General features: G+C 40.6%; 4 protein-coding genes across 5 annotated transcripts; all 4 read right to left on the bottom strand.

Annotated features, from left to right (window-relative positions):
* Nucleotides 1-631: 631 nt before the first annotated feature.
* LOC132791835 (putative inorganic phosphate cotransporter) lies at nt 632-3,158 on the bottom strand. The gene is made up of 4 exons (XM_060800929.1): nt 3,044-3,158; nt 2,097-2,212; nt 956-2,035; nt 632-893 (listed from the first exon to the last, which is right to left on the bottom strand). The coding sequence occupies exons 1-4, from the start codon at nt 3,072-3,074 to the stop codon at nt 726-728; spliced, it is 1,395 nt and encodes a 464-aa protein (XP_060656912.1). The 5' UTR covers nt 3,075-3,158; the 3' UTR covers nt 632-725.
* Nucleotides 3,159-3,473: 315 nt separating this feature from the next.
* On the bottom strand, nt 3,474-5,721 carry LOC132791834 (putative inorganic phosphate cotransporter). Its single transcript, XM_060800928.1, has 4 exons — nt 5,610-5,721; nt 5,085-5,221; nt 3,940-5,019; nt 3,474-3,865 (listed from the first exon to the last, which is right to left on the bottom strand). Exons 1-4 carry the CDS (start codon nt 5,656-5,658, stop codon nt 3,680-3,682), a joined length of 1,452 nt encoding a protein of 483 aa, XP_060656911.1. The 5' UTR covers nt 5,659-5,721; the 3' UTR covers nt 3,474-3,679.
* A 381-nt stretch (nt 5,722-6,102) lies between these two features.
* On the bottom strand, nt 6,103-8,323 carry LOC132789989 (putative inorganic phosphate cotransporter). The gene is made up of 4 exons (XM_060798371.1): nt 8,193-8,323; nt 7,555-7,670; nt 6,407-7,486; nt 6,103-6,353 (listed from the first exon to the last, which is right to left on the bottom strand). Exons 1-4 carry the CDS (start codon nt 8,239-8,241, stop codon nt 6,174-6,176), a joined length of 1,425 nt encoding a protein of 474 aa, XP_060654354.1. The 5' UTR covers nt 8,242-8,323; the 3' UTR covers nt 6,103-6,173.
* A 678-nt stretch (nt 8,324-9,001) lies between these two features.
* LOC132789988 (putative inorganic phosphate cotransporter) lies at nt 9,002-15,740 on the bottom strand. 2 transcript variants are annotated; one of them, XM_060798369.1, is made up of 4 exons: nt 15,218-15,740; nt 10,773-10,909; nt 9,627-10,706; nt 9,002-9,555 (listed from the first exon to the last, which is right to left on the bottom strand). In XM_060798369.1, the coding sequence occupies exons 1-4, from the start codon at nt 15,312-15,314 to the stop codon at nt 9,391-9,393; spliced, it is 1,479 nt and encodes a 492-aa protein (XP_060654352.1). In that variant the 5' UTR covers nt 15,315-15,740; the 3' UTR covers nt 9,002-9,390. The 2 variants fall into 2 exon arrangements, with proteins under 2 accessions (XP_060654352.1, XP_060654353.1); XM_060798370.1 differs by lacking the exon at nt 15,218-15,740 and adding an exon at nt 11,899-12,023.
* Nucleotides 15,741-16,971: the final 1,231 nt, after the last annotated feature.

Genomic DNA, 16,971 nt, shown 5'->3' with positions numbered 1-16,971 from the left:
GGCGTATTAAGAGGGGCTTTACCATTTCACCTAAATACCCCTTCATAAAAAATAATCGCATACCATTATAGGATTATAATAAAATATCAAAATGTATCGCCAACTGGTTGCTGCATAAATTAGAAAATATGCTTATATTTTGATTATGAAAATGTATGCAAATGCTAATCAAATCTTTAATTATTCGCGTATTATTTCAAGTTTTCCGCCATACAATTAAACAAGTGTAGTGGGTCATAGACAACATGTTCATTGTTAATCTATTGAGCACCTTGATGTAGGCAATACAAAGTTTGCTCCTAATCAGTTCATTCACAAAAATCCATTCTTTTTTAAGCGTCGCTCAAAAGTATGCTACAATATAAATTGAGTTTTCGTGTGTACGCTAGTTACTATTTCTGCCGCCAGGGGCTGCTGCTAAGTATAATTTGAGCTCAGCGAAGAACTTTAAGCTTTCAAGCTTGCAATATAGTTGGGTACCGAAAAAACTGCAATAAAATGTTCCCTTTTTTTGGTAAAACGTACCGAACTTATTCAAAAATGTACTAAAGCTAGTAATACGTTAAATGTAAATTAATATATGTACATGGTATTTTCGAAAATGAAACTGAAGTAGAATATTAAAGCTTTATGCATGTTATTTATTTAATTTTTATCTCTTATTTAACTAGTTAGACACACATATTGGAATAACCTAATTAGAGTTATTAAATAGAGATAAGTGTTCACTCCTTTTGTGATTCCAACTCGGGTGTTGAGTTCCTTGACAGCTTTGAAGATGGATCATTCCAAGCCTGCACATTGGTGCGTCCAAAGATAATGAATATACTGTTGCCGATGAAGTAGACCGCAGCGGCAACAAAGAAGATAATTCGCCACTGATGCACATCTTGCTACAGAAGAAATGTGAATAATATAAATATAACATATAATTGGAAATGTTTAAATGACTTACTTTATCGGTGACTATAGCTCCGACTAAAAGTGGCGCGACAAGAGCCACTAAATTAGCTACGCAATTGCAGATACCCATTAGAATGCCAGCATAATTGGGCGATAGATCAATGTGATTGATCAGGAAACCCACGTGGCTAGCAGAGCTTATCGCCACAGTAAAGATGATCAGGACGACTGCCAGAAAATCGTATTCTTTTGTTACGTATCCCAGAGCTATCAGCGTAGCCGATGGACCCCAGGTGCCAATACAATTGAAGAACTTGCGGTTGAATGACAGTGAGATCGAATCCTTTCTCTGCATTATCTTCGAGAGCCAGGCAAAGACGAAGCTCAACAACAGCATCGCGGTATATGGAAGCGAGGAGAGTACAGCGTTCGACTTAATATCCTTGCCTAGGACATGCCTCATGTAGGTGGGAATCTGTGTAAGCAATGTCCAAAATCCGTAAGCATAGGCAGACTGCACAGTTACCAGAGCCAGAACGGCAGGAGATGTGATGAAACTCAGCCAGGGTGTCTTCTGCTTGGCAGGCTCCTCGGTTTCAACCGTTCGTGCCACGCCCTGCTGAACTTCGATAAGTTCTCTCTCTTCAGGGGATATGTTCTTGCAGTCGGCTGGCGAACTGGCACCCCACACATAATAAGCAACCGCCCAAATGCAGCCAACTCCGCCGGGAACATAGAAGATGCAGGGCCAACCTCCCACCGAGGCAAGAAGTCCACTAACGGCCAACATGACGATGGTGCCGAACTGATTGCCAGCATAAGTAAAGTTTCCCATCGAGGCTCTTTCCTTGGGCGGCGCCCAAGCCGAAACCACTGTGTGGCAGGAAGGAAAAAGAAATCCCTGACAGAGTCCCATCAGCAAACGCACAGCACAGAGCAGCTTCCAGCCTCCCATCTTAATGCAAAGTGGAGTCAGCACAGTGAGGATGGAGCAGATGGTCAATCCTGTCAAAATTGTTACTTTGCCACCGAATCGACGAGCCAAAGGACCTGCAGGGATCTGGGGGAAGACATATCCCCACAAAAAGCTGCTCAATATCAATGAGTTTGTTGTCTCCGACCATTTGTACTCCTAAAACATGATATTGTAATTTACTTAAATGTAAATATTAGAGATTAGAAAAATTTTTTACTGGGTCCTCAGCCATTGCCACAATGGCCACTGAGAGATTCACTCGCATTCCAAAGGCCACTGTGAGAGCGCAGAAAAGCATAAAGATTTGCACATGACGTACTCCAAATCCGGAACCTGTTGTTGAAAGATTAACGAGATTAAATGAGTCAACATATTTGTTATCTGTAATGCGGGGGTGATTTATGGACTTCATCAGCAAAAAACATCTGCTAGTCTTGTTACATCAATATATTATATTTTATAAAGGATTTTTAAATGTTTGATTAAGAGACTAATATATAGATTATTGTTTGAATAAATTAATATAATATATTATTTAAGATTCAAATAATTTATTTTAATGTAATAATAAAATAATCGCAAAATGTGATTAGATCTACAAATCTTAAGTATGAAAATAAAACTAATAAAAATAAATATCATAAGTTTAATTTATCCCTTTAGGAAATAAATTGTATTTTAACAGGGATGACATCTTGATAAAATGATATGATAAATGATTAAATCTTTTAATAACGCACTTTAAAATTGTAACTGCAACTCTAAAGTCAGAGACAGAAATACAAAAATATATATTTAATGATATCTTTGTGATGTTTCAATAAACTAATATAAAATATTATTTAAACTTCAAATAATGTATTTAAATGTAATAATAAAATAATCGCAGATTGTAATTAGATCTGCAAATATTAAGTATGAAAATAAAACCAGTAAATATTAATATCATATGTTTAATTTAGCACTTTAGGAAATAATTTGTATTTCAACAAGGATAACATCTTGATAAAGTTATATTATAGGTGATTAAATCTTTTATTTCTCTAATAATTCTCTTGCAAATTGTAAGTTCAAATATCAAGACAGAGACAACAATATATTAAGATATATCTTATAATGTCTTTGTGATATTTATGTAAGGATAACAGCTTGTCAGACACCTACTTTCATCCTCGAAACGACGATTCTTCACCATGTTACAGCGTCTCCTATTGAACTTGCACTTAATCAAAGCGTTGTATTACTGCACGCCACAAGATCAGTTCACCAACTAGCAGATGGATGTGCGGCTAAGAAACTCATATGGTGGGCGGTGGCAGCTTCTGTATTTGTAATCCTATAAATCGTATAGGTAAACATAAGTATTTATGTTTAAACTTTGATAAGATAAGACGGAAGGCGCTAGAAAATTTAAAATAATAATGTTGCCAGACTGTCAGACTGAGTGAAATGAAAAGTACTCAAACGCATAAGAGTGCGATGTGAGTATTTACTCAATATTATGACAGGAGAGTTTGCTTATTTTCCATTTGAGTGGATTGTAGATTGTATCTAGGTAATTATTACCATTACTTCAATTAAAAATTACAAATTGCTTTACATTCTTAATCATGTTTTAATATTGCTATTGCAGTATAGACTAAACTTAAGGATAAACATTGTTGTGCAGTACAAGTACTCGTTATATATGTATGTATATATGGATAGCTCTCCTAAAAGTATGCTCCATGAACTCAACTATTGGAATGCACAACGACCAGTTCTATATCTTTAGCAGCTCGGTTGAGCTGCTTCACTTGCTTATTTTTCCGAGTTCACGGGCTTTTGAGATTCCAGTTCGGGATAAATGGAGCTGCGACGGGACTTAGATGGTGGTTCGTTCCATGGCTGGACAGTAGCCGAACCAAAGAGGACAAAGAGACCGTTACCCACGAAGTAAAAGAAGGCAGCAATGAAGAATACCCAACGCCACTGTTCCACACTTTGCTGCAAATAGAAAAAAGAGACAAGAAACATTTTAGACATTAAAACGTATGACTACGGAAAACATTTTCACCCACCTTATCTGGGACAATTTTGCCAACCAGGAGTGGAGCACAGAAACTCATGATGCTAGCAAGTCCATTGGTTATACCCATCAAGGTGCCTGCGAAATTGGGTGATAGATCAATGTGGTTCACTTGGAAGCCCAAATGAGTGGCAGCATTGACGCCCACGGTCAGTGTCAGCAGCACCACGACCAAGGTGTCGTTCTCCTTGGGCACATAGCCCAGGGCGACTAGTAGCACCATGGGAACGTATGTACCAATTGTGTTGAAGAACTTGCGATTGAAGGCCAACGATAGCGAGGATTTCTGCATGGCTTTGGAGATCCAAACAAAGACAAAGCTCATCACGAGATTGGCGATATAAGGCAGCGAGGAGAGTAACGCATTTGACTTGATGTCCTTGCCCAGCACATAACTCATATAGGTGGGAATCTGGGTCAACAATGTCCAATAGCCCCAGGCTGAGACAGCATGCGAAGCAATGAGAGCCAAGAAAGGTCCTGAGGTCAGGAAACTCAGCCAAGGTGTGGCATGACAATTTTGAGGTTGCTGACTCTTGCCAGTTGCGTTGGACTGTGCCATCTCAATCAATTTGATCTCCTCCTCTGAGATACTTTTCGATTCCTGCGGCGAGCTAGCACCCCATATATAATAGGCAATCACCCATAGAACGCCACTGGCCCCGGACAAATAGAAAATGCTTGGCCAGCCAAGAGGTGATGAAGCAATCCAACCACTTGTGGCCAACATAATGATTGTGCCAAACGGTGCACCAGTATACGCATAGGTGGCCAACGCTCCACGCTCCTTCGGCGGAATCCAAGCAGAGATGATGGTGTGTGTTGAAGGAAAGAAGACGCCTTGACCCAAGCCCTCGACCATGCGCAGACCAATTATGTAATTCCAGCCACCCAAGCTGGCGGCAAAGGGAGTCAACAAAGTGAGCACGGAGCAGATGGTCACTCCGGTCACCAATGTGACCTTACCACCAAAGCGACGAGACAAGATGCCAGCTGGTATCTGAGTGGCTAAGTAACCCCAGAAAAAACTGCTCATTACTACTGCTCTCTTCTGTTCCGTTAATGGATATTCCTACAGGTATAAAATATATTTAAGGATTAGCTGCATGTTAGCTCTGCTGTATGCTAAGGGCTCACTGGAAAGTTGGGATTGATTTTGGATGCCTGACTTATGGCCACCACAGCCACGGAGAGATTCACACGCATGGCGAAGACCACTGTCAGGCCAATGAAGAGAAGAAATATCTGCAAGTGTCGCACGCCGAGTCCAGTACCTGAGGAAATACAAATCAGGGGGGGTATTAGGAAAGCCGTTCACTTCAATCATATGATTAGAAAGAATGTCTTTTCTTTTGAGTGCTGATTAGATAAGAACATTGGACAATGGAATTTTTATTTATTTTTTTTTTTTTAGCTCTTCGTCAGACTGGTCTAGGTTGCGCAGAAGGTGTCGTATAAATTCGAGGGCCAATAAAGATTTTCTCAGTGTGTTTATTTGGCCAGATAAGATGTGGTAAATTAAAAATGAATTACCGAAATGATTTGTGCTACTGTTGGTAAATGGTTGCTTAATGACGCTCGTAGTTTGGTGAAGGTTAAAGTCGGTCACAGAAAAACACTGAGAAAAACCGTAGTCACGTCAATCAGGATACAGTTTCTTACCTTCTTCTTCGAAGCGACGATTCTTCACGTTGCCATTGATGCCCGCCATTCTTGCTTTATTGTTGTAATGAAGAGATCTTCTCTCTGGTGCATTACCACTTGTCACAAGATCTTTGTGATAACTAAATAATTATCAACCAGATGAGTGCCTTATAAGCACTTTGCATCCTCAAAATTCTGTTGAACTGATCATAAAAGGGGAGTCTGTATTGTGATAAGATAAGAAAAAGGGGTGCGTGTGCATTAAACCTAGAAGCTGTAAAAAATAGTCTAAAAATAGATCTACATCCAATAACTATACTAGCTATCTATATCTTATCTATATATTTAATAAGTCATTGTGATTTTACTATTATAATTATACGTAGATAGTAAGTGCTTTTATCATAATTACACAAATTTGATGGACAATATCAAAGCTGCCTAAGACCCATTTCCTTTCTTTCCGATAGTCTGATAGCCATTAAACGGGTTTCCCCAACACTCATTAAACTTTGTACTGTTATTGTTTATTGACAACGACTTAATGAACAAAACATTCGTGGCTTATAAATGACAAAATAACTAAGCTTCTGATGTCTTTTCCGGTGTTTCCAGTTGAGGCGTTGAGCTATACTCAGAACTGACTGTAGGATTGTTCCACGATTGTATGCTAGCTTTGCCAAATATAACAAAGAGACCGTTGCCCACCAAGTAGAAGCCAGCTGCGATGAAGAATACGATACGCCACTGGCTAGCATCTTTCTGCAGACATAACATATGAATAATTAGGATTACGTAAAGTTAAGACTACTCACGTTGTCGGATACAATAATGCCCACTAGAAGTGGACCGATGATGCTCATTACATTGGCAATGCCATTGCTGATGCCCATGAGGACGCCAGCGAAGTTCGGCGACAGATCAATGTGATTGATCATGAAGCCCAGCTGAGCAGCCGCACTAATGCCAACAGTCATCGAGAGTAGGGAGACAGCGAGAACATCCTGACCAGGTGCCACATAACCCAAAGCAATAAGCAGAACCATGGGTGTGAAATGCCCAATCGAATTAAACAACTTGCGATTGAAGCTCATAGATAACGAATCCTTCTTCTGCAGAATCTTCGACAGCCACACAAAGACGAAACTGAGCAGCAGCATCACAGTGTAAGGCAGCGAGGACAACAGTGCATTTGCCTTGATATCCTTGCCCAACACGTTCTTCATGTAGTTGGGAATTTGTGTGAGCAGCGTCCAAAAGCCCCACGTTGAGGCGCAATGTGCCGCAATCAATGCCAGGAATGGAGGCGACGTAAAGAAGCTGAGCCACGGAGTCGGCAAACTCTCAGCAGGCTTTTCAGTTTTACCCGCTTCATTGGTCTGTTCTAACTCAATGAACGTTCTCTCCTCCTCTGAGATACTCTTTGATGCTGTCGGTGAGCTGGCTCCTCGTTGAAAGTAGGCCACAACCCAAAGACAGCCAGAACCACCTGAAATATAGAAAATGCTGGCCCAACCAGCCATCGAGGCCAGCACACCACTCGATGCCAGCATAACAATTGTACCAAAACTAGCTCCCACATAGGCATAAGTACCCAGTGAGGCACGCTCCTTGGGCGGCACCCAGGCAGAGATCAGTGTATGATACGAGGGGTAGAGAACACCCTGGCAAATACCTTCGAGCACACGCACAGCAAAGAGTAGCTTCCAGCCTCCCAGCTTGGCACAGAGCGGCGTCAAGACGTTCAGCATAGAGCAGACAGTTAAACCCGTCATGATGGTCACTTTGGCACCGAACTTGCGGGCCAGGATACCAGCGGGCACCTGAGTGATCACATAGCCCCAGAAAAAGCTACTTAGCACCAGGGACTTTATTTTCTCTGACCAGTTGTATTCCTAAACGAGGGGAAAGAGAGGTGAGCTACCAAACTTTTACTGAAAGTCAGCGAAGGCAAAATGCTTACGGGCAACTCGGTCATGGCCACGATGGCCACAGAGAGATTCACTCGCATGCCGAAGGCAACCATGAGGCCAAAGAAGAGCAGTAACATTTGCACATGACGCTCGCCGAGTCCAGATCCTGTAAAAAAGGATTATTTTATAATTTCATGAAAATAAGAATGTAAAACATAAGGAAACCTCTCAATTAGAAGACGAGCCCCCATCGAAATGTTTGAGATACTCGTGTGCTATAATAAACTCATTCGGTTAATGACAGTTATTAACTCTAGAATCAGGACAGTAGCTGTATTATCTTTATAAACATAATGTTGACATAAAGCTGACACTTTATCTTTTACGAATTGTGTAATGCTAATTATAGTAACGTTTACTATGAATGACATTTACAACATTAGCAACAGAATCCTCAGCTGGACTTATCTTTCTATTGTATAAAGTTGTACGTATGCTAGCTGAGATAATCCAGTAAATCAGTGAGTAAATAACTCAGAAGATTTATTTCAAATGAACGAGATATATGAACTATTTTTCTTCAAGTTTAAGGTTGACTTTCTGTTCACCTCAAGTGCAGATGATGAAATCCTACTGCATAGATTTCACAGTATGTTTTTGAAATTTTTTAGTTCAGTAGACGACTTACCTTCGTCCTCAAAGCGTCGATTCTTAGTTCTGTTGATTCCATCTGACATTATTGCGTGAGTGCTTCCTTAAGCTGGATATTCCAAAGAGTTTTTCTAACTGCACGCCTCGGCAACTGTTCACTAACTAAATGTGTCTGTTTTGGATACAGCATCTTCCTGGACTTTCTGGGTTGTATATTTGGACTAGCTGCTTGTCACGCTTTTCCTAACTGGTGTCTCATGTGGCACCTGTTGCCTGCCAGAGATCTACAAATATTTATTATGATTAGATAGTCAAAAGGTGAGAGACTAAGCAAGAAGAGTGCATAGTGTGATGTTTGAGCACAACGCTTGAAAAGATTAAGTTGAAAAGATAATTATCAAAGTGTGATGCTACTGAATTTTCATTACTGCTACCGACAATATTTTTGAGGCAGTATTTTATTCAAATATTTATACCCACTATCCGTAGAGTAGAAGGCTATAATAACTTTGTGCCTGCAAAACATGCAACAGAAAGAAGGAGGTATCTCCGACCCCATAAAATATAGTCTTCCTCAACTTCAACAGTCGAAGCGCTGTAGCCATGTCCACTTTCTCGTATGGAGAGAGATATAATTACAATACCAATATACCATATATACATTTTGGTATATTTCAATATTCTTTCGGTATATTAATATAGTATATTTCAATGAAAACACCCCATTCTGTTACTTCAACTAATAATTTAGATTGTGTGCATTTAGTCGAGCACATTTCACAGCAGCCTTCTTACTTGTTTTATTTCGATTATGTTTTACCGCAATTTAAAGTAATTTTCTAAGAATTCTCTTTTGATACAATATTTTATTAAAATATCTTTCGTTTCGTTTTTGTCTTATCATTTTTGGTCTTTATACACATATGCAACAAGGCCTTATCTAATTATCCACTACGTACTAAGCTTAGCATACAAAATTCAAATAAAATATACAGTTTTTAATATACAAATACATAACGAAGGCGAATTCGAGCAGCAGTGCTAGAATGCATTGCAACGCATCGAATTGCTGTTATTGTAGTTTTCCAACGAGTTTGACGACAATCGATCAATGGCTATCGATCGATGTGCCACATCTCGTTCTTCAGCCGAGGGTTGGGGAGCTGGTAAAGTGAACTAGATGACTAGTGGTTCTCTTTTTCTCTCTCTGTTTCTCTCTCTCTCTCTCTCTCTCTCTAGTGCTGGGACTCCACTTGGGGAGTGGAGTTGCGACGATGCTTGGCTGGAGGATCGTTCCAGGGCTGGACACTGGCGCGGCCAAAGATGATGAAGAGACCGTTGCCAACCAAATAAATGGCGGCGGCAATAAAGAAGACAATACGCCATTGCTCTACATCTTGCTGCAAAAGTAGAGAAAACAAAAGATTAGCTCACTTGCTTACTTGACATTGAAAGTAATTGCGGGACTTACCTCATTAGTGACAATGAAGCCAACCAGAAGAGGCGCAATGATGCTCATGATGTTGCCGACACAGTTGGTGATGCCCATCAGAATGCCAGCAAAGTTGGGAGAGAGATCGATGTGATTGATCTGGAAGCCCAGATAACAAGCGCCATTGAAGCCCACAGTCACAGTCAGCAGGATGACAGCCAAGTTGCTTTGATCCGCATCCACATAGGCCAGACCGATCAGGGCACACATGGGCACCCACAATCCCAGGGAGTTGAAGAGCTTGCGACTGACCACAGTTGAGATGCAGTTACGTTTGTTCAGCAGTGTGGCGATGGCCGAGAAGACGAAGGACATGCAGAACATGGCAAAGTAGGGCAGAGCCGACAGCAGCGCATTCGACTTGATGTCCTTGCCCAGGACATTCTTCATGTAGCTGGGAATCTCGGTAAGCAGTGTCCAGAAGCCCCAGTTGTTCGCGCTGTGTGCAATGATGAGAGCCAAGAAAGCTGGCGAGGTGAAGAAACTCAACCAAGGTGTGTGCAGCTTCTCCTTGGGGTGCTCCGACGTGGATTCGCTGGCCTGGGCCAGTTCAATCATTTTACGTTCCTCCGGAGAGATGCGCTTGTACTCGGCCGGTGAGCTGGCGCCCCAGATGAAGAAGAAGACCGACCAGACGCAACCAACGCCTCCAGAGATGTAGAAGATGCTGGGCCAGCCAGCCGAGGAGGACGCCAACAAACCACTCGTGGCCAACATCACAATTGTGCCAAACTGATTGCCAGTGTAGGCGCAAGTGCCAAGCACAGGACGCTCATTGGGTGGCACCCAGGTCGAGATCAGAGTGTGGATAGATGGGAAGACAACACCTTGGCACAATCCCTCAACGACACGCAGGGCACAGACCAATTGCCAGCCACCCCAGTCGGCGAACAGAGGTGTTAGGATGTTCAGCACAGAGCAGATGGACAGACCCGTCAGCAGCGTAATCTTACCACCGAATTTGCGAGCCAATTGACCCGAAGGCACCTGAGTGATCACATAGCCCCAGAAGAAGCTGCTCAACAGCAAGGATTTCGTTTTCTCAGGCCAATCGTATTCCTAAAAAAGTAATAAATAAAGTTAGTTTGTGCTAAAAAAAAACTATAAAGAGTGTGGAAAACTTACAGGGAAATTGATATTGGCAGCTGCAGCATCTGTCATGGCCACGACGGCCACAGATAAGTTGACACGTTGGGCATACGCAACAGTTAGGGCGAAGAAGTACAGGAAGGTTTGCCAATGACGCACGCCAAGCCCGTATTCTATGTAATCAGAAGAGAGTAGATTGTGATTAGAGGAGAGTGTTAAGTCATATGATTATATAGTTAAGTGGAATATATACTACATATACGTAATATTGAACTTCAACTTGATTCAAAAATAGATTAATCAATGACTGATTGATCAGGACAGACGCCGCTGTCAACGTCAACGTCGACGCCGACGCTAATCTTTATCAGCCTGTAGGTCGCCTGTAGGTCAACAAGTTTAACACACTTGCCACTTTCAAAAATCTTTTGCGTAGTTCTCAAATGGAATTACCCCAAACAAGCCCCCGAACCTTTTGTACCCACGTGGCACAAGCAAAAACAGCCAGTTCTCGTCCCTATTCGGAACACACGCAGACAAATGTAAAGAGAAGTATATCATCTTGGCGCCTTTTGCGTACAACACCAGGCTATAATTAACATCAAATTTATCATCCCTTATCTGAGCGAGAAATGTTGGCGCCCAGATAAATTACTAGTGTGCCTCGACATAGCCTAACATATGTATGTACATATTTAAATTTTTGCGTTAATTGGGCTTCTGGTGTTCTGAAATTTTACGACTCCCGAAAATATTCCATTCACACTGATTGCTAATCTGTCTGATGAACTGTCAACTGTCGTTATTCGACGCTTGATAGGCTCCCTTCTGCTTCGGTGCTTTCTCCGCATCCCAAAAGCAACGCTAGACGTCTTTATGAGTAGTGTGATAAGAAGCGTGTAGGTTGAATGAATAAAGCTGATTAAGATAAAACCGCTTCGGGCCACTTTAATACAGTTTGCTTGTTTGCTAGCGCAAAACGCAAAAAAAAGGGGGCTCGACTCACATACCGAGAACTGCTTATCATTTCGAGGCAACGAGTTAGTTCTATTCTGAGTGATGAGTACAAAGTAAGCAAAGTCAAATAAGTGGTTAGTAGTTTGTAATTCTAATAACTAAATGTGGTCAGTTGAAAGCATGTCAAGAACTTTGTGCGTTTTACCTTCTTCTTGATAGCGACGATTCTTCACCATTGCAATTTGAATGTTGCACTTTAAAAAACACACTTATGGAAAACTGCTCTCAGTTGCACTTCTGTACGGCACAGAGCCTATTCAATAACTGATTGATGCTTTATAGAGCATCTCATCATCGTCGCACTTGCTTGACCAGTTAATGTAATTCATATAAGTACGTATATATATGTAAATCGATTTCTAAATATATTATTTGTGATTTAATTACACTGATAAGTGCTGATGCACTTTGCAGTGTAATCCACAAAAACGATTGCGGCCAATCGCTTCAGTTATATAATGCGGTGAGTGCAATAAATTATGGTTATAAACATAATGTGAGTTTAAATTGATTTGAATCCATTATCAAAAATCTACCCCAGTTACAAACCTGACATCATTGGAGCTTTAAAGCTGCAGCTCAATGGCGGTTAGCAAAAGCTATTACAGCTGGCAATGCTTGAAGTACAAAGCTCGAAGCTTTCGTCAATGTTTTGGTAACGAAAGCTCATTTGTTATTGTTTACAACAGTAAAAACGCGGTCGCACGAACCATAAACAAAACTCGAAGTTAGCTTTTTCACATGGCTTGAGCTTTTGGCACGACTTCAGTTGATAGGGCGAGTTCGTTAGAGTTGAGTGATTGCGACTATGGCTATGATGAATGCAATTGTTATTAAATTCGTAATATCAATTATTAGTTCAGGTTTTTCTCACACTTCGCTGCAAAGTGTGGCACGATCGTCTCGTGCGAATGATAAATGCCAGTTTGCCAGAGCGAGGCACGCGTTTCGCCCAAGTCAGTGAGCCCAGAGCTAACAGTTGGCAAATATAATGTATAGACAATTGTATCGAGGGCTTCATGATTGTAAACAATTGATGCGGCGAACTGATAGCTGGACTGTGCTAATATTGCGTATACGTCGTGGGGAATATCCTCAAGTGGTTGTGATAAGCATTCGAGGTACTCGAAAGCCATTTAATACCATTGTGTGTTGTTTTGTTGGGCCAACTAAGTCCAACGACTTTGAAATGTCCATCAGATTGAGTTAATATGAGATAATGGTGAAACACCAGAAAGTGTGTGAGAGAGAGAGAGAGAGAGAGAGAGAGAGACAAAGACCGCATGCCACTCGATGACTGATAGATCGACGAGAATGTCGCCGAGCTGCTCAAATGTATGTCACGACGAGAACCAATTATTCCCTTCACTTTGGGGAGTTTTGGGTGGCAATCATGCTCCATGCTCATGCTCTTTATTTTTTATTTTTCAGATTTTTTTCATTTTTGGCAATGAAACTCGCTGAGCGAGTTTTGCGTGCTGAATTTATATCTATTTGTGTATCTGTTTGTTTCAATCGAAATTCGCTATGACGTTGCAAATACACTAAACAGCTTTGAACTTGGGACTCAACCTGTCTGTGCGCATGTGTGTGTGTGTTTGTATATGTGCTGTGTGTGTTCCTGCTGTGGTGTCAACATAAACATAAGCACGACGCCTTGTGCCGGCGCCTACCTTGCGAATTTGAATAATTTGTAAAGTATATTTAAAAAGCATTACATAATGCAAAGTATTTAACATTGTTTCGCATATATAATTTATATCTTTACGGAAGATATTCCGTGTTTTTCCTTTGCCAAAGTGCTTGTAAAAATAACTGATTGACCGATTAATTATCATATATACTTTGAATATACACAAAAATGTTGTTTCGCTTCGTTTTGAAAATGAAGTTCAAGTACTTGTGCTCATTCTCGAACTTGAAACTCGGAGATCGAGAGGCCTGATCGTAACCTTCCTGTAATTCGCCGTCGATCCCTTATAATCGTTTCATATGTATCTTGCAGCTGCTCGAATTGCTAAATGTGAGTGTGTTTGTGCGTGCTGCTGCAGTTAGTCAAAGCAGGAACATAAACATTGAGTTTAGCAAATATGTGAGATTTATGTTTTAGCCATATACGATACTAATTGTTCAAAGAAAGTATCTAAAGTTGGCATCGCTGCGATCGCATATCTCGCAGTTCGTAGCTCTCAGTTAACAGATCACAGCTCACAGCGCTTGTCAAGTGTCTCGAGTGTCGAGTGTCAACGCTGTATCTGTATCTGGAGCGTCAGAGCAGACAGTTTGCTCATTAGCTGATTCTTACTAAACTGGAATCTCGCTCGCAAGTCTCGAGAGAGTCTTGACAGACTACCTGTCGTTTCATTGTTCCCAGACGGAGAGACAGACGGAAAGACGGAGAGACGGCCAGACAGGCCAGGCCAAACCGAAAGGCAGACAGGCAAACATGCGAGTACAAAACTGTTTGCTGAACTGCGAAAATTTGCATACAAACTTTGACGCTTTACGGCCGTATCTAGTGTAAATATTGTAATTTGCTGTTTGTTATTATTACAGCTGTTGTTGTTGTTCTTGTTGTCGGCTTCCTGTCTACGGTGGCGCCTTTCCAGGTCAACATCAAACTCAACCTCAACTTAACTCCCTGGTTTGTTTATGCCCATGCAAATTTATCAGCTACTCGCATTCAATTAGCATTAGCTAATAATAATATAATTAAGACACCAACTCTAATGCCAAATGTATCAAATGGAAAGCCGTACCTCTGAGCGACGGGAACAATCGTTTAGCTATGTGTATAAACACTTCTTTAAGCACTGCGAAGCAATTGCGCAATGAATGTCTTTCTACTTATGAACAATTTCACTAAACAGTTTTGTGTTTTTGTTTGTCTTGTTCAAACTTTTTAATGACCAATCTAAATCGGCTTATGCCAAAACGAATTTCACTTCAATTGCTGCACGACAAACGCAAAACAAATAATAATAAAAAAAAACACAATCATATAAACTGGATACCAAAAACAAAAATATTTACACATACTTGAAATAAATTTACAAATCGTAGATAAACAATTAAATCGAGTTTGTTAATTTCTTTAAGTAAGTAAGTCAGCACGCGTTTCTTTTCGAATGTAGGATTAATTATCGCATCAGGTTAAGAATTTAAGCTGACTTTTATTGATTTGAATTTATCGGATGACAATTCTCTGGATTTTTTTTTTAGAATTTTTTAGGAATTTCATTTAAAGCAATTAAATTATTGTTTATTTATTGGGATTAAAATGAATATTTTAAAATGTTGATCACACTTGAAAGGGGCTTAAAATTGAATATAATTTAATGTGTTTATTTATATTTTTTGGCAAAAGGTTCCTGGGATTTAATTTCGAACTGTATTCGTGGCATTTCCAAGTATCGGTTTTAATTTTGTATTATATATTTTGGGGATGCTCTCATCGAACTTACTTGGTTCACCAGCTTCCGTTTCCTTTTTGGTATCCATGGGAATGCCGTTGTCATTGACCGGCATAGATCCTTTGTTGCCACAACAAATGAACTTCATTTTGTTTGTTATTTATATATTTGGAATACTGTGCGTAATTTGAGTATATTATTTATTTCAGTTAGTCGTTACGTTGGCACGTAATTGTCATTTAATTTAAACTATTTTTATTTATTTATAAAGCTATTTACGAGCAGTGTTTTTTATTTTATTATTTATGATTTTATTTTCTTTGGATGTTAATGTGCCGTAACAATTCGATATTTGTTATGCGTTCTTCAAACAGCTCTTCACACAGCTCTCACACTACTGCTGCCCAGTAATTGGCAGTGAATCGATCGTGGCCAATAGAAATGTTGGCATGTTAACTGTTCCGTTTGGAATAACAATACGATCGCATATATGTGATGTACTAAAAAATACGATTGAACGCGTACTCGATGCTCGATGCGACTCACTGGCAGTCAGTTTACAGACCGAACTGAACTCAGAGCCGATGTTGGACACTCCATTTATATGGCCCAATGTGACGCTGTCGTTTGCCGTTGCCGTTTGACGCTGACGTTGACGTTGACGCCGCTTTTGGCGCTTTCTACCGCTCGGCACACTTGAACACGCTCCCGGCGTGCGGCTGTCTAGCAAAGGCAACAACAAAAATTGTAAGCTTCGGCTTCAAAAATCGACAACGACATCAACGACATCGACAGCACAACGGCAACGGCGACGTCGGTGTTGGCAGCACTTGAGCGTTGCGTCGAGTCGCGTAAACTCCCAGCACACTTCTACCCCGTGGACAGCTGATTTCTCTGCTTGAGACTTAACTTGAACCGAATCTTATCGGAATCTTCTCTAGATTAGACATGGAATGGCCAACCAAGCACGAGCTTGTCAGCCGCCAGGGACATTATTTGTGCCTGTCCCTGATATCGAGTGCTAACATAAACATTGAACTACATATTCTCTGGTATCGATCGCTGAGGCTTTTCGGTGGCGGACGGATGTACCTCAAGCAGGCCGTAAACAAAGTGGCATAATTATATACAAGTATGTTACAAATTGATACCACCTGAGATAGAACTCTATGCTCTATGCAATGCTATCTGGAACCAATGCTCTACCCTCGATGAACCTCGATCGATTCGAGGCAAGCGGAACAAACCAATGGAAAATTTTGTCAAACATTAAGGTTTTTTGTGTTTTGTATTTCGCTTTTTTGTTTCGTTTTGCTGCTTTTGGGAATACCAACTGAACTCTGTATATCGTAGCAATTTGTCTAGACACATCGGTAAGTCCCCCCTCGAAAGCTGAACCAAAACTCAAACGAGCTGCTAAAGCTGGCACGCAATAAGTTCAGCATCTCTGCAAAGCTATTCGCGTCGCTTTATTTATATTTATGTATACAAATACCCCAACAATAGGCACTTAAAAATCTTATAAAATAGAGTTAAATAGATATAACAAAACAAACACGCACCGTCGTCAGATGAAATGACGTTTAGAAGTTGACATTCGATACGATTCGATTCTATGAATTTGTTCTGTTCGACTTTTACTTTCTCCCGCTTAGAGAATGTGGAATGTTGGTTGTTGATTAAACACATTTTACAATGTGTGAGAGACATTAATATAATTATTGGAAATTCTTAGCCCTGCATAGTTCATGCCTCGCTGATCAAATGGAATTCGCATTGTTGTGTGAACTTGCATCGTATGTTTT

This window comes from Drosophila nasuta, chromosome 3 (assembly GCF_023558535.2).
Source record: "Drosophila nasuta strain 15112-1781.00 chromosome 3, ASM2355853v1, whole genome shotgun sequence".
Classification (NCBI taxonomy): Eukaryota; Metazoa; Arthropoda; class Insecta; order Diptera; family Drosophilidae; genus Drosophila; species Drosophila nasuta.
Note: the sequence above shows the minus strand (reverse complement) of the source record. Positions and strands in the feature narration are given on the sequence as shown.